This window comes from Lampetra planeri, chromosome 8, assembly GCF_965212315.1.
Source record: "Lampetra planeri chromosome 8, kcLamPlan1.2.h2, whole genome shotgun sequence".
In the NCBI taxonomy this organism is placed as follows: Eukaryota; Metazoa; Chordata; class Hyperoartia; order Petromyzontiformes; family Petromyzontidae; genus Lampetra; species Lampetra planeri.
This window is the reverse complement of record NC_136114.1, coordinates 14,461,129-14,477,824: the sequence shown is the minus strand read 5'-3', so window position 1 is coordinate 14,477,824 and position 16,696 is coordinate 14,461,129. Positions and strand designations below refer to the sequence as shown.

Below are 16,696 nucleotides of genomic sequence, written 5' to 3'. Positions count from 1 at the left end.
TGAACTGGACTTCCATGGTGAACTGGACTTCTATGGTGAACTGGACTCTCATGGTGAACTGGATTTCCATGGTAAAGTGGACTTCCATGGTGAACTGGATTTCCATGGTAAAGTGGACTTCCATGGTGAACTGGATTTCCATGGTGAACTGGACTTCCACGGTAAACTGGACTTCCATGGTGAACTGGACTCCCATGGTAAAGTGGACTTCCATGGTAAACTGGGCTTCCATGGTAGAGTGGACATCCATGGTAAAGTGGACTTCCATGGTAAACTGGACTTCCATGGTGAACCGGACTCCCATGGTCAGGGATCGGCAACCGAAATAACGAAGAGCAGCAATTTTTGTTTGCGAATTTCAAAGATGGAGCCACTGCAGCTCCTGAATGAGCCACCCCACACGCCGCTCCGGACAGTGCCGGCTGACTGAGCCCTGCGCTCGTGCGGCCGCCTTGGGCTGCTGCTGCTGCTGCTGAACCCGAGAGAAGCCAAGGGGGGGGGGGGCGGGGGGAGTTGGGAGCTTTGGGAGTGGGGGGTGCTAAGCCAGAGGGGGGGGGGTCGTGCCTATACTTACCATGTTCATTGCCTGCATAGAACGGGATTGTAAACAGAGAGAAGGGATAGATGCGCGAGTTACAATCACGTGCGAGCGATGATCGCAATCATGATATCGGCAGCAACAGGCAGTCAACCACCACCACCACCACCCACAACAATCATAAACACCACCGCAAACACAGCAGCAGCAGCACCAACAATCATCAGCAACCGCGACAATAACCATCAACACCACCACCATCACCACCGTGACATCAATGACAATGGAAGCAAATAACACCACATCAACCACCACCACCACCAATACAACAAAAACAACAACAACGCTGACGTTCAATTAAAATATCTAAAAGTGCCGGCAACGTAACACACGACACACACACACACATACGACAGAGGTAAAGATCCCCCGTATAGCCTGGAACAGGCTACTGGGGCAAGTGCTGTTATCGAGTCGCAGCACCTATGAAGGCTGCCACGGCACACGAGGGAGGTCAGCACCACGCACGCCCCGCCGCCTTTACACACACAAGTACACACACACACGTACACACATGCACACATACACACACACACACACAAGTACACACACACACAAGTACACACACACACAAGTACACACACACACACACAAGTACACACACACACACAAGTGCACACACACAAGTACACACACACACACAAGTACACACACACAAGTACACACACACACAGGTACACACACACGCGCCCACGTGCTCGAGACTAAATTGGCGCGGATTGCGATGGGGGCGAGAGACCCCGCGGCGCGCCCCAGCGGGCCTCGAGCTCGCCATAGTAACGGCCCAATTCCGAGAAGATCATCGCCATCATTATTATCATCATTATCATAGCAATCATTATCATCATGATAGCCATCATTATAATCTATACCCTTCTCACGGCCCGTGTGTCAATGCCCTTCTCACGCCCCGTGTGTCAATGCCCCTCTCATCTCACGCCCCGTGTGTCAATGCCCTTCTCATCTCACCCCCCGCGTGTCAATGCCCCTCTCATCTCACACCCCGTGTGTCAATGCCCTTCTCATCTCACCCCCCGCGTGTCAATGCCCCTCTCATCTCACACCCCGTGTGTCAATGCCCCTCTCATCTCACACCCCGTGTGTCAATGCCCCTCTCATCTCACGCCCCGTGTGTCAATGCCCCTCTCATCTCACGCCACGTGTGTCAATGCCCCTCTCATCTCACGCCCCGCGTGTCAATGCCCCTCTCATCTCACGCCCCGCGTGTCAATGCCCCTCTCATCTCACGCCCCGCGTGTCAATGCCCTTCCCGTCTCACACCCCGTGTGTCAATGCCCCTCTCATCTCACGCCCCGTGTGTCAATGCCCCTCTCATCTCACACCCCGTGTGTCAATGCCCTTCTCATCTCACGCCCCGTGTGTCAATGCCCCTCTCATCTCACGCCCCGCGTGTCCATGCCCTTCCCGTCTCACGCCCCCGACTCTCCGTATCCAAAGCGGCCATGTGCGTCAGCAACAACCAATTAGAGGCTCCGCTAATTGGTGGGGGAGGTGGAGGGAATAGGAGAGATGGGGGGGGGGGGGCATGACCATGACCCCCCCCCGCCCCCCCCCCCCACTTTCCCCCCGCTTTGTCCGCCCCGTTACCCCTGGCGATGGTGCAAGTTCCTCGTGAATGTTCCTCGTTACCACGCTCACAATGCGTTGCGCTGTGAGCGCACAAAAGGTAAATTGTGTAATCAGTTGATGTGTAAATTGCGCGCGGTCGTTCTACAGCCGGATGTTAAGGGGGGGGGGGGGAGGGGTGGTTTGATAGGGGGTTATTTGACCATACTTCACCGCACAGGTGTATGCGGGCTGGTGCAGGCGTGGGAGCACAGGCGTACAAATGAAGAGCGGATGTTGTTGCTACACTGCCTGTCTGCCGCTACTGTTAACCTGCTCGCAAAGTCATCGCGCAGCCGTCCACAGCGAGCAGTTTGACGCGTGATGCTTGCCCCAATTCAGGCGGTGTCCAGGCGAGATCGGGGGCGAGAGGGTGATTATTGTGTATCCACGAGACTCTCTCATCGGGAGGGTCCACGTGTTGTGGGATGTATGGCCGATTCCATCATTAAGTACTGAATTAGTCCCCACGCCAGCCCACACTGACCAGCGCGCTGAAGTGTGTTCGAACAGACACCAACCATGACCGACAGGGGCATGAATGAGAGTGACCTTCAATCTGGCAGTGGATTGATGAAGGGATGTGCATTGTTATTATAGTTATAATTGTTATTATAATTAATTATTTACAAACGCCAGTGTGGGACGAAACTGATATATTCCGGGAGGAAATCAGCGCGCGCGCGAGAGGATAGCGCACGGCATCAAGGTGATGGAGGCAAACCTACTTGCTGCACCGCAATCTACAAAGCACCACCCTCGTCCAACAGCCCCCCCCCCCCCTCGTAGCGGTAATGAGCGAGGGGCGTGTGGGGCTGGGGTAGGCAAGGGGTGGGGGGGGGGCAGTCGCTAAACAAGCCGCGATTGAGTGGCGGGCGATTGAAAGGAAATTCAATTTTCGTTTTTTGCTTTGTCCGCCCTAATTGGACGCGATGTTTGAGTCACGAAAAATCCCGAGCTGGTTTCTCGGCAGCTTCCCAGGCCAACGGCCCCCCCATCACCCCCCCCCCCCCACACATACACCCCTCCCCCCACAACCCTCCCCTCCACCTATCCACCCCCCACATCTCCCCACGTAACACACACAACACACGTCCCAAAAATGCATTGACAAACACCGAGAGCACGTGCACACAGACCACGTGCACACACGTGGAGTGTGGCACCACGAGTAGGGACGCGCTGCGCACACACACACACATACACACCCCCACAATTACATAGGGACACAAAGACACAGACCACCATTACAGCCTTTAATAGGCTGTAGGGGCAAGTGCTGTTGGTGAGCTGCACCTATGAAGGCCGGTACGGCACACGAGGGGGTGCCACACACACACTACCTCGCACACACAAACCCAAACACACACGCAGACATCATGAACACACGTCCGCGCCTCCGATTAGTTGGCTACGTACGGTGCCAAAGAAGTTCCACATATGTACATCAACACAGACCCGACCACATGTACATGAAGTCCCACCGCATGCACACACACACGGATATACACCCGCACACACACACACATGTACACAACCCCCCCCCCCACACACACGGACACACACGCACAGGTACACAACGCACACACACACGGATATACACCCGCACACACGAACACACACACATGTACACACCGCACACACACGGGCACATACAGGGATATACACACACAGGTACACACCGCACACATACACACAGGTACACACCGCACACAGACACGGGTAGACGCCGCACACATCACACACGCGGGGACAGACAGCGCACGTGGATGTGGTTCAGGGATGGTGGAGACGGAAGGAGGAGGAGGAGGAGCGGCCCGGGGGCTGTGGAAAAACCGCGCGTCCGCCGCTGCCGCCGCCGCTGCCGCCGCCGCCGCTGCTGCTGCTGCTGCGCCCTCGCGCAGCGCTCCGTGTGGCGGTCACCAATCATCGGGCGCGTGCGGCGTGTAACGACTTCGAATTTTGAATTTGAACGGGTGGGGCGGACTTGAGGGTGAAAGGGCCCGCGACAATGGGGCGGTGCGCCCCGCGGTCAAACCGAAGTTCGCGAAGCCGCACGGTGTTGTTTAGGATGGTGGACCCAAAATAACAAACAACGGCCCCTACGCTTGAAGCTAGACGACGAGACACCCCACACGCACTCTCCTACCTCTCCCCTCTCATCTCGCTCTACTCCCCTCCACACACTCTCCTACCTCTCCCCTCTCATCTCACTCTACTCCCCTCCACACACTCTGCTACCTCTCCCCTCTCATCTCACTCCACTCCCCTCCACGCACTCTCCTACCTCTCCGCTCTCATCGCACTCTACTCCACGCACTCTCCTGCCTCTCCCCTCTCATCTCACTCTACTCCCCTCCACACACTCTCCTACCTCTCCCCTCTCATCTCACTCTACTCCCCTCCGCGCACTCTCCTACCTCTCCCCTCTCATCTCACTCTACTCCTCTCCACGCACTCTCCTGCCTCTCCCCTCTCATCTCACTCTACTCCCCTCCACGCACTCTCCTACCTCTCCCCTCTCATCTCACTCTACTCCCCTCCGCGCACTCTCCTACCTCTCCCCTCTCATCTCACTCTACTCCCCTCCGCGCACTCTCCTACCTCTCCCCTCTCATCTCACTCTACTCCCCTCCGCGCACTCTCCTACCTCTCCCCTCTCATCTCACTCTACTCCTCTCCACGCACTCTCCTACCTCTCCCCTCTCATCTCACTCTACTCCCCTCCGCGCACTCTCCTACCTCTCCCCTCTCATCGCACTCTACTCCACACACTCTCCTGCCTCTCCCCTCTCATCTCACTCTACTCCCCTCCACGCACTCTCCTACCTCTCCCCTCTCATCTCACTCTACTCCCCTCCGCGCACTCTCCTACCTCTCCCCTCTCATCTCACTCTACTCCCCTCCGCGCACTCTCCTACCTCTCCCCTCTCATCTCACTCTACTCCCCTCCGCGCACTCTCCTACCTCTCCCCTCTCATCTCACTCTACTCCCCTCCACGCACTCTCCTACCTCTCCCCTCTCATCTCACTCTACTCCCCTCCGCGCACTCTCCTACCTCTCCCCTCTCATCGCACTCTACTCCACACACTCTCCTGCCTCTCCCCTCTCATCTCACTCTACTCTCCTCCACGCACTCTCCTACCTGCCCCCTCTCATCTCACTCTACTCCCCTCCACACACTCTCCTGCCTCTCCCCTCTCATCTCACTCTACTCCCCTCCACGCACGCCCCTACCTCTCCCCTCTCGTCTCACTCTACTCCCCTCCACGCACTCTCCTACCTCTCCCCTCTCATCTCACTCTACTCCCCTCCACGCACTCTCCTACCTGCCCCCTCTCATCTCACTCTACTCCCCTCCACGCACTCCGCTACCTCTCCCCTCTTATCTCTACTCCCCTCCACGCGCACTCGCTACCCCAGAAACCAAGGCTCTCCGTGGAAGTCCCCTGTCAAACGTCGTCGTTCAGTGACATGGTCGCTCATTCTCCTCTGCTGCCCCCACGGTCTGAAACTCCCTTCCCCCAGCGGTCCGCGCTGCCGACGCCGCAGTTTAAGTCCACGCTTGAAACCTTTCCTCTCCTCCGCCTTTGGCTGTGACTGCCTCTCTCTCTCCCCCTCCGAGATTAATATCCCGACTCTCAACGTGCAGCGGCGTCACGAGCTGCGGGTGGCGATTCAAGCATGGCTATCGTACGAATCCAGATTTAGTATCTTCACCAGAATGCCATCGCAACTCAACTGAAAGTCACTTTTAACACGTCAGCAGGGCCTCTGACAACTCACTTGGGACAAGCCTAGGCAGGCACACAGCCGGTGTGTGTGTGCGTGCGTGTGTGTAAATAAATGCCCGACAAATGTAGCCACAAATCCAAATCGGAATCGCATTAATTTTGACTGGAGGAATCTGATGAGCTGTAAAGCTCTTCGTCCACAGACGTCCGATCACGTGACGAGATAGAGACGCGCGTGCGGACTCTGTGGCGACCGGGCTGCCGGCGAGACGATCTGGCACGGCGCGCAAAAGTAGGCCAACATTCCTCACTCTGCGCGTTCTAGATTCCATCAATGTGACGGCGCATCGTGAAAGCCTCTCTCGATCGTCGCCGCGCTCGGGCGGCTGGAAGCCGGATTCGAGCTCGAAGTTCTCGCGGCGGTGCCGCCTGCCTGCCCGCCGCGTCCCCGGCACGGCCGTCGCGAGGCCACGCGGCCGAGTCGTGCGGCGGCGGAGGCGGTGGCCCGCGCGGTTTTTGACACGAGAGGGGCATTGGCGGGGGGGGGGAGCAGGAGGGGGCGCAGGTGAAGGAAGCGGCCTGGGACGGAGCAAGCGTTGGGACAGAGCTAAGCGAGAGAGAGCCAAGCGAGAGAGCCAAAGTGGCGGTAGGCGGGGAAGAAAGGGGGAGCGTCAGCCCAAGAAGGAAGGGACGGAGGGAGGGGGGAGAGAGCGGGGGGCCAGTGGGAGGGAGGGGAGGGGGGCACAGCCAGAAGCAAGCGGCGGCCGCACAAGCGCAGCTCGTACCTTGAGCTTGGCCTGAATCTCACGCGCTTTCCGCCGGGCAAGCACCTGAATGTGACTAGAGACCTGCGGGCGAGGAAGGAAGAAAAGAGGTGGAGGGCGGGGGGGAAGAGGGGGGGGGGGGGCACGGAGGAGAAGGTGGGGGGGGGGGGGGGTTCGGGGGGAGGCGGGGGTTCCAAGAAGGAGATGATGCGGCGACAGGGGACAGACGGAGAGGGCCAAAGGAAGAGGAGACCAACAACGAGACAGGAGGACAGAGGAAATAATTAAGATGGAAAGGAGAGAAATGCCTTAAGTATTCCCAATTGCAGCAGCCACGAGCACCAGTCAAGTAGCCTGCAGCCTCAGCAGCAGTAGCAGCAGCGTGCAGCCTTCGCCATTCCAGAGGCCAGACACAGGACCTTAAGATGGAGAGGGGGGGGGGGCGCGCGGCTGGCCAGGGTGGGGGAGCGGGGGGCTGAGAGGGAGTGGGGGATGAGGAGGAGCGGGGGGGGGGTCACGTACCTTGATGCTGGCTTGGATCTCGCGCACTTTCTTTCGCGCCAGCACCTGTATGTGGCTAGACACCTGGAGGGCCCGATGGCAATGCACACGCGTTACACACACACCGCCGCCGCCGGCTCGGGTACACCACGGCGAATCGGGGCGACTGCCCCGGGCCCCGCACTTTTGGAGGGGGGGGCGGCTCGCTTCAGCGTAACGGTCTCAGGTGTCAAGATGTAATACTTCTCATTTATTTCCCGGGGGGGGGGGGGGGGGCCCACACGGTGGGGTTTGCCCCGGATCCCGCACCCCCGCCCTATCGATGCCCCTGATTATTACGATAAAAGAATGTTTATTAACACTGGAGGAATCCGATGAGCTACGAAGCTCTTCTTCACAGATGCCCAGCAGTCCACTCTATGAACAGGATTCACAGCGCCGCGCGCTCACCACTGCGCCCACCAGCACCGCTCTGCCCCCGGCCCCTCCACGGCGTGGAGTCCCAAGCGACGTTTGAGGTCGCGTCCACTTAGAGGCGCTAACGGGACGGTCAGGAGACCCCGAGCCGCGTGAGTGCGTGTGGAATCGTGGCAAAGACAAAGATCCCCCGTATAGGCTGTAACAGACTGTTGGGGCAAGTGCTGTTAGCGAGCAGCACCTATGAAGTCCGGCACGGCTCACGAGGGGGTGGGTGGCCAGCACCACGTCCGGGCCGCCTTTGTCTCCCCAGTGGCGATAATGATCTTTGTCTTGGAGTAGCGACGCAGTGGTGAGCGCACCGCGCTGGGAATCCAGTGGTCCGAGTTCGATTCCCGGCCGCGGCTAACATCGCTGGCGATTATTTTCACCCGATCCCACCTGGGCCGTCACTCCCCCGAGGTAGAATCATCTTTAAATGAATGCCGGGTGCGGTGTGTGAACGTTAGCACCGGGGAGACAAAGGCGGCCGGGCGTGGTTGCTGGCCACAACAACAGACTGCTCCTGCCCCCCAGAGGAGCAATGTTGTCGCAATTAATTGGAAGGCCGTGATGGGTGGCGTGCTGCTCACACGCTTCTGTGAAGACGGGGGGCGCGGGACCCCCACCTGTGGGCCAGGTGAGGAGCGGGGGAGGGGTGTCGGGGGAGGGACGAGGCTTTGGGGGGAGGGGCGGGGTTTCATGGGGGGGGTATTGGGGGAGGTGCGGGGTTTTTTGGGTGGGGGGGGGATTGGAGACCTGGGAGGAGGGGCCGGATATCGGTAGGCGGGGCCTGATTGCTAAGGGAGGAGGAGTCAAATTAGACGGGGAGGAGTCAAGGTGACCGTGGAAAGGGTGGGGCGGTGGAAAGGGTGGGGCGGTGGAAAGGGTGGGGCGGGGGGGATACGGTGAGGGGGGGGGTTCCGGGGTGGGGGCTGAAGGGGTCAAGGGGAGGGGCAGGGCCCCCTGTCTCACCTGTTTGCGTGTCCGTGTCTTTCCCGTTCGAAGTTTGATGTACCTGGCTATGAGTTCATTCCGTCCTGAATACACACAGCACACACACAGCACACACACAGCACACACCCAGCACACACACAGCACTCCATTAGCACAGGAGCGGTGCTGTTAGCGAGCACCTATTAAGGCCGCCGCAGCGCACGAGGAGTGAATGGGCCCAGCAAGTGGCCTGATCAGATTTGTGTACACTTCATGCCGAGTTGTCCGCGGGGAGACCCAACCCAGACATATATAGAGTACCGATTTACACTGAATGCATGGAATGTTATGGTTTAATTAAAATGGGACATGTAGAACCAAATAACCGAATCTGAACCTAGACTTAAGGCAGTTCACAAATCAAAACCCCGCTAATTTCCAAACACATTAGTATGATTATCATCAGCAGCATGATTACCATCAGCAGATTGAAATTCAAAACTACAACCAATTATCATCATCAGCAGCAACAACAGCATGCCTTACCACTAAAATCATCATCATCAGCAACAAACATTCCTAACTGCAATCGTCATCATCATCATCAGCACCGACATTCATAACCATCACCACTATCATCATCATGTCAGCAGCAGCAAAGTCGAATTATTTGGTGATGCTGCTGCTGCTCTATTGACAGTGATTGGTGCACCAACACAATCAAAGCAACTCAACACAGTCGTCAATAACAACACTGTGGCCTTCACGCGAACAAAACATTTATTATATGCGACGTTTCGGGTAGTGGCCCTTCCCCATAGCACGTGCAGTACGAGGAGGAGCCCATACACGTCCCCCAGTGTCACCCAACATCGCTCACTCGGCACAATCGCTCCAAGGTGGGCGTAAGGTGCGCAGGCGTGGTGGGGTAAAGTGTGAGCGACTCCCACCGTCTTCCAAGACGATCTGACACAGCGTGTAAGGCAGCATTCCCCACTCTGTGTTCTAGACTCGGCAGCCACGGTGGCCATGAGATGTTAACTACCTCGCCATGTATACAGGAGGTCGTGGGTTCGAACCTGACCCTGATGCCTGCTGCATATTTGGAGTTTGTGTATCTCTCTCTCATCATCATCACTGTGGCTAGGAGATGCTAACTACCTCGCCAAGTATACAGGAGGTCGTGGGTTCGAACCCGACCCTGATGCCTGCTGTGTATTTGGAGTTTGCGTGTCTTCTCCTCTCCCCGTGGTCGCGTGGATTTTCCTCCGGGTCCTCTGGTTTTTTTCCCTACACATTTAGAATGAACATCCAGGCGGTCAGAGTATTTGACTACTTCTATATATGTCCACGTGACGATGATAAGCCACTTCGTTGGGCTAGCATTTGTGATAGCCAGGTCGCTCCTAAAATAAAACAATTTAGTTTGTATGTATGGATGTTCAACTTCTTTCACACCGTACGTAGCCAACCGCACTAATCTCTCCGTGTCTCGAGCTCCGCTTCGAGTGGACCGTGCTTCCGCCAGCAGAGGCTTGAGCACTGCACTTGCGGTAGCTGCGCCTTGACCACGACATGACCTTCACGTAAAATCGCAACCATTTCTGCCGCTGCGGATGATGATGACGGTGAAGGATGCCTAGCAGACGTTGACAATGGCTCCCTGAATCCCCTAATATGCGGGCACAAGGTTCGCCGCCACCGTCGCGCTAAATAATCTGTTAATTATCAAATCGCGAATGCCTTCTCAAGGTCTTCACATCCTTTAGCAGCGCAGCCAGACGGGGACACCGCCAGGGTCGCTCCGCATGTCAGTGTTCAACACACACACACACGCACACACACAAATACACAATCACACACACAAATACACACACAAACGCACACACGCATGCGCACACAAACAAACACACACAAACACACACACGCACACACACACAATCACACACACACACAAACACACATACACACAAACACACACAACCAAACACGCACACACACAAACACACACACACAAACACACACACACACAACCAAACACGCACACACACAAACACACACACAGAAACACGCAAACACCAACACCCGCCATTCGCCACTAAGTGACGGTGACGTCACCACGGCGCATGTGCCAGGCCAGGTGCACTTTGAGGCCACGTAAAGTGTCGAAGGCTCGCTGACAGGAGGAGGTCTCGGGACAGGCCCAGGTGGCATGGGTTGGCTGACTGAGATGACCAGTAGACACACCAGCTGTACCCTCTATTGTGCCAACTTGTTTCATTGTATCCGCCCGGCGCTCCGCTCGTTGTTATGAGCGTTGCTCCTCTGCCCTCCGTTGTTGCTGGAGGGAGACTGCCCACCAACTGTCGAGTAGCGTCCTTCACGAGCCTCCTCCAAAGAGGCCGATCCTGATTCCGCTGGTACCAGTCATCAGCAAGTCCACTCAGCTCTACATCCTCCCATACTGCATCAGCTCCATCTCTTCTCCAGCCCATGTCGTGCCCGTTTAGCCCCCTCTACGTGACCAAACAGAAGCTGCTTGGGCATGCGGTGGCTGGGCATGCGGGCTACACGACCCAGCCATGGCAGCCTTGCCTGCCGAAGGAGCTCAGTGATGGGATATGTGTTCAGATTTTTCAAGGATTTGTGAGCTCCTCACACAATTCAGGATGGTTAAACCCAGGATGTATCGTAGGCATGCCAGCCTCAATGTTTCTAACCGGCGCAGATGTTCCATTAGAGGGGTCCACGTTTTATAAGCATAGAGAAGGGAGAGCATGACTGTGGACGAGAAGACCAGAAGCTTCGTGCGGAGCAACAGACCAGGTAGCTTCCACACAGCATTGCACAGCCGATGAAAATATAATGCCGCACCACTCATCTGGAGTGAGACCTCTGCTGTAAAACCAGAGCTGGTCATAAGCACACTGCCCAGGTGTGGGAAACTCCCCACTCTCTCCACAACTGCTCCATCAGCAATGGGGAGCTGAGAGAGTGGAGTGTTTGGTGGCACAAACTACCCAGGCTGGTGCTTAGTTTTGGTGGGGCCGATGGTGGCTTTACCCGTGCCTGCCCACCATCATGAAGGCCCTTAAAGATTGAGCAGAGTCAGGAACTCCAAAAGCACGAATAACTGCCCACAACTCTGGCCTGATGATGATACAATAATAGGCCTTGACCAGGTAAATAAAGCAGCGATGTAGGTCTTGTTTGGAATTCCCTACACCTCTGCTATAGCAGAAGGACGGATAATATGGCATCCTTGCAGGACCACCCTGGTCTGAAATTGGGGCTCTGCAAGCCTCTCCTCAGCGTGCCTGGCAAGGCGATGTTGAATAATCCTTGCCAGGACCTTTCCCAGCAAACATTCAAAGGCAAAGATCCCCCCCCCCCCCGTATAGCCTTAACAGACTGTAGGGGCAAGTGCTGTTAACGCGCACCTATAAAGGCCGGAACGGCACACGAGGGGGTGGGTGGCCAGCACCACGCCAGGCAGCCTTTGGCTCCCTAGTGGCGATGTTTTTACAGTCCGCACCAGGTACTCGTTTGAGGCTGAGTCGAACTAAATAAGGACCAGGACCGGCTCAGATCATTGTCACTGTTATCGCCGTGAGCGAGAATCGAACTCGGGCCACCAGGTTCGTAGCACAGCGTGCTAACCGCTACACTACCACTCCCCACAACCGCTACACTTACCGCTCCCCACGACACACAAAGACACACACACACAAAGACAAAGACACACACACACACAAAGACAAAGACACACACACAAAAAGACACACACACACACACTCACAGAGCGCTCCACCGTCACTCTTAATATCATTTTGTTGTTGTTGCCTTTAAATAAGTAAAGTCTTAATTAATCGAGACGTACACATACACAGACAAAGATCCCCCTCCGTATAACCTCGGCAGACATTTGGGGCAAGCGCCGCCTTTGTCTCCCTCGTGGCCATCTTTACTACACTACACCGCTACACCAGGTACTCATTTGAGGCTGAGTCGACCTAGGGGAGGCCCAGGACTGGCTCAGATAATCGTCACCGGTGTTGGTGGCCGTGGGCGGGAATCGAACCCGGGTGGCGCCGGGTTCGTGGCGCAGCGTGCGAACCGAGAATCCTCACTCCAAGCCAGCAGCGTTCCGGAAAAAACTTAGCGAGAAATTAATCCCAGGTCATTATGGTTGGCAAATGATGACGTTGAAGATGATGATGTTGATCTTAAATGAAGGCCTAGCCAACCCATCATGACGGTCTTGCAATTAAAGTAACCATCTCAGTGATGACGACGACGATAATAATGACGACGATGTTGTTGTTTGTTGTTGTGGAGTGAAAAAATGCTGGACCTTATTTTGTTAAACCAGATGGGAACCCAACAGACTCGAACCGTCTCATTTGCGAGACTAACCCAACACGCGACAAAACTCGGCTACGCCACTGCTACGAAGTAGCCCCATCACCTGAAACGTCGCCTATGATACATTTCCTTTCATGGCCACAGTGTTAATGACGCACGCGTCGAGTGACGCTTGTTAATTGTGCACCACTGACTTAGTCTTGTTTGCGTGAGCGGGGGGGGGGGTGACGCTGCGTAGGAGGGGGAGGGGGGGAGAGGGGGCGGTTTGGGGGGCATCTCTCCGGTTCTAAACATTTTCGTGGCGAGGGGGATGAGGAGGAGGTGAGGTGGGGGCAGGGGCGTAGGGGGGTGCCGGGAAATCTGTCTGGGGTCAAGTGCACGCTCCAGCTGACACCCCCCCTCTCACCCTCACCACCTCCCCTCCTCACTCTGCTCGACTCCAGGCCGGGCGTGCCTCTCCCGAGAGAAGCATTCCTGCACAATGACTCACGCACGCCACGAGACTGCAACAACGCCGACCACCACTACCACCACCACCAGCAGCAGCAGCACCCCGAGCCAGGCTCAGCCGCCATACCGCGCATTCCTCAGCTGCTGGAGCTCTGGAGACCTCGGGCCCCCCCCTGCCGCCGCCCCCATCACTACCCCCCCCTCCTCTCTCCCACACTCTCTCACTCTTCCTCCAGCTCTCATTCCCTCCCTTTCTCTCAACATCTCCCGTCGTTTGCATCGTGGCTCTCCGCGTCAACTAAGCGCTCTCTCTCGCTCTTCCGTTGTGAGCGCCACGATCTCTGTGTTTCGTCTCCACGGAACGATTCCTCCTCTTTCTTCCCGCTCATCAGCTCTCCTTCACCCTCTCCCCTCCCTCTCCCCTCACCTTTCCCCTAGCTTTCCAGGTCTCTTCTTATCCGTGCATCGCTCGACACCCCCCTTGCTCTCCCCGTTATCTCCACTCCATCTCTCAATTATCTTCACTTTTTCCCCTTCTCTCCCCCCAACTCCTTCCTTCTTCCTCCTTCTCCTCCTCCGACTCTCCACGCACTCTCCCTCCTTAACCGCTCTCTCTCCCCCCCCCTCCCTCCGCTCTCCCCCCCGCCCTCGCACTCTCCACGCAGCTGGCAAATTCCTCATCCCCCCCCGCCCATACCGCCCCCCCCTCGCCCCCCTTCTGGCCAACTCACCCCCCCCCCCGTCTCTACGAAATCCCCCTTCTCTCTTCCTTACGGGTTTACCCAACTAGCTCCTCCTCGTTATGCACGCGCGCCTGTGTGGATAGGTCAAGGTCATGATCCTACCGTGACCTTTAAACTATTACAAAAAAACTACGAAACGAATTTTATTTTACCAGATAAGGCCAACTGAGCCGTGCAGAACTTTTTTTACGAAGCGGCACGGCTACCGCAAACGATCAACTAAACGAAGCGGCTTATCGTCACGTGGGAATTTATAGGAGCACCCAAATGTTTATAAGAGCGGTGGGGAAAACCGGAGGACGTGGAGAAAAATCCACGCGACCCATGGGGAGAAAAGAGAGAGAGACACGCCAACTCCAAATACACAGCAGGCGTAAGAGTCGGGATCGAACCCACGAGCTCCTGTGTACCAGGCGAGCGAGTCAACGCCTCTCCACCGCGGCGTCGCACTGCAGAGCTACGCGACTCATCTTGAGGTGCCCTGCGGCAGCCTGGCCGAGGGGAACCCCCTCCCCCCGTGGCAGCTGCCCCTGTGCGGCACAACGTGAACTTCCAGCAGGAGGCGATGTTTGCTACGCGGCTCCCTAAGTGCAATAAGTCGTTCGCTCCCGGTAAAGTTGGTCAGATTCGGATCCAAGACTCCGGAAAGTGATTGCCCGGCCTGCTCCTTGAATGGTCCGTCACCACGAGTGTGAAACGCAATTGTACAAATATATAAATAACCGATAGCGAAAGGAATCATGGGGAGCGAAAATAATGTAAACACAACGCTGCAAGAAAATGCGACAAGAGAAATAACAGACATTCTTTGAATGATTCCTTAATTACATTGCCTAATTAGCATGCTTCCATCGCGGATTTACGCTAAGTGTAGGAGCGTTAATTAGCTATGGCAACTACGGCGGTGCAGATAATCATCGGCGACGATGCCCATCCACGGCTGGATGGATGAAGGCTTCCAGCCGCAGACGCTGCGGGTACCGTCACTGCACCCATCGTGACGTCACTGCACCCATCGTGACGTCACTGCACCCATAGTGACGTCACTGCATCCTCGTGTGTTAAAGGGTAACGTCGCTGGAGTTAATCGATGAGACAGCAATGGACGGCGATTGGGTTTGGCGGGATCTTCGTCCCTTGCAGCCACTAGAGGTCGCTATACTAATCTGAATGTCATAACAGAGAATACAACAACCATTGCATCCGTGGATCGAATCGTGACAATGTCGCAGTCCGCGAAGTCGAGAAGCGCACGCCGTGAGAAATGTGGCACCTCCAAAGTTTGAGCAGATGCAATTAAAACTTGACCTCGAGCCTTCACCTAACTCTGACCTCTGGGGCACCAACGACGCGCCGTTTAAAGTGACCACGTGGTCGTGGAGCCACCCCCCCCCCCCATGTCCTCTACCCCCTCCACTTACCGCCCCCTCTCTTCACACCCCCCTCCTCCCGCCCTCACGCTGTACTCTCCTCTATCACTCCCCCCTCTCTGTCACCTCCCCCCCTCTCTCTCCCTCGTGTCTCTCTCGGTCAAATTCACACAAAGTGATTTTTTCCCTCCGACTGAACTCTGGCTGTAGGCTGGGGGGGGAGGCATGGGGAGAAGGGGGGGGGGTTGGGGGGAGGGGGTTGGGGGGAGGGGGTTGGGGGGAGGGGCTGGCAGCTGGGGCTATGAAGTTCAGGTCCCGCCTTGAGGAATGTGGGGCTGAGTGAACAGAGCGCGCTCACAACTTGAAAGCCGGGCCTCATGTGCACACCCCCAAAGACAAAGATCCCCCGTATAGCCATTGACGGGCTGCTGGGGCAAGTGCTATTAGTCGAGGTGCACCTATTGAAGCCCTGATCGGCGCACAAGGGAGGGGCGGTCGTTAGGACAGAACCCTCCTCAATTATCACTCAAATGGGCTCACGCACGGCGCTGGACGCCTTCTCACTGCACGACCAGTACTACTTGTGCCGCACAGGGGCAGCTGCCACTGGGGGTGGCCCTTTCAAATGCGGTACCACGTGACGTTAACGCCTGGGACGTGGCGCTGCCCCCCACCCACCCGCCCTCGTGCGCCGTGTCGGCCTTCATCGGTGCTGCACGCGAACAGCACTTGCCCCAACAGTCTGACGAAGGCTATTAGGGGGATCTTTGCCTTTTGTACGTCCGTATACAGTCTTCGCACGCACGTGTTCTGTGAAACTAAACAAATTATTTGACGACGCTGCTGCATGTATTTACAGTATGCTTGAACTTCTTTCACACCGTACGTAGCCACCCGTGCTAATCGAAGGCGCGTTGACAGTGGTCAACAACAATTCAACACGTTCAATACCAACACTTTGTGTGGCATTAAATTAAGTAAATTTTACGTATAGATTTTTTTCCAGGTAAAAGCCACTGAGCTGTATAACTCTTTTTCAGAAGCGACCTGGCCACAATTGACAACTCAACGAAGTGGATTGTGGTTACGTGGAAAATTATAGCAACTAAATACTCGAAACGCGTGATGATGTTTCTAAATGTGGAGGAAAAA

At 56.2% G+C, this 16,696-nt stretch overlaps 1 protein-coding gene across 2 annotated transcripts in view; it reads right to left on the bottom strand.

Annotated features, from left to right (window-relative positions):
- The window catches only part of LOC144720395 (transcriptional enhancer factor TEF-1-like), a 59,969-nt gene that overhangs the window by 13,987 nt on the left and 29,286 nt on the right, over positions 1 to 16,696 (bottom strand). Inside the window, exons 2-4 of one of the 2 annotated variants that reach the window (XM_078597140.1) lie at positions 8,656 to 8,720; positions 7,246 to 7,308; positions 575 to 586 (exon numbers count right to left, since the gene is read on the bottom strand). In XM_078597140.1, coding sequence (XP_078453266.1) covers positions 575 to 586; positions 7,246 to 7,308; positions 8,656 to 8,720 — 140 coding nt within the window. The remainder of the gene's footprint in view (positions 1 to 574; positions 587 to 7,245; positions 7,309 to 8,655; positions 8,721 to 16,696) is intronic. The other variant, XM_078597141.1, reaches the window with a different exon arrangement.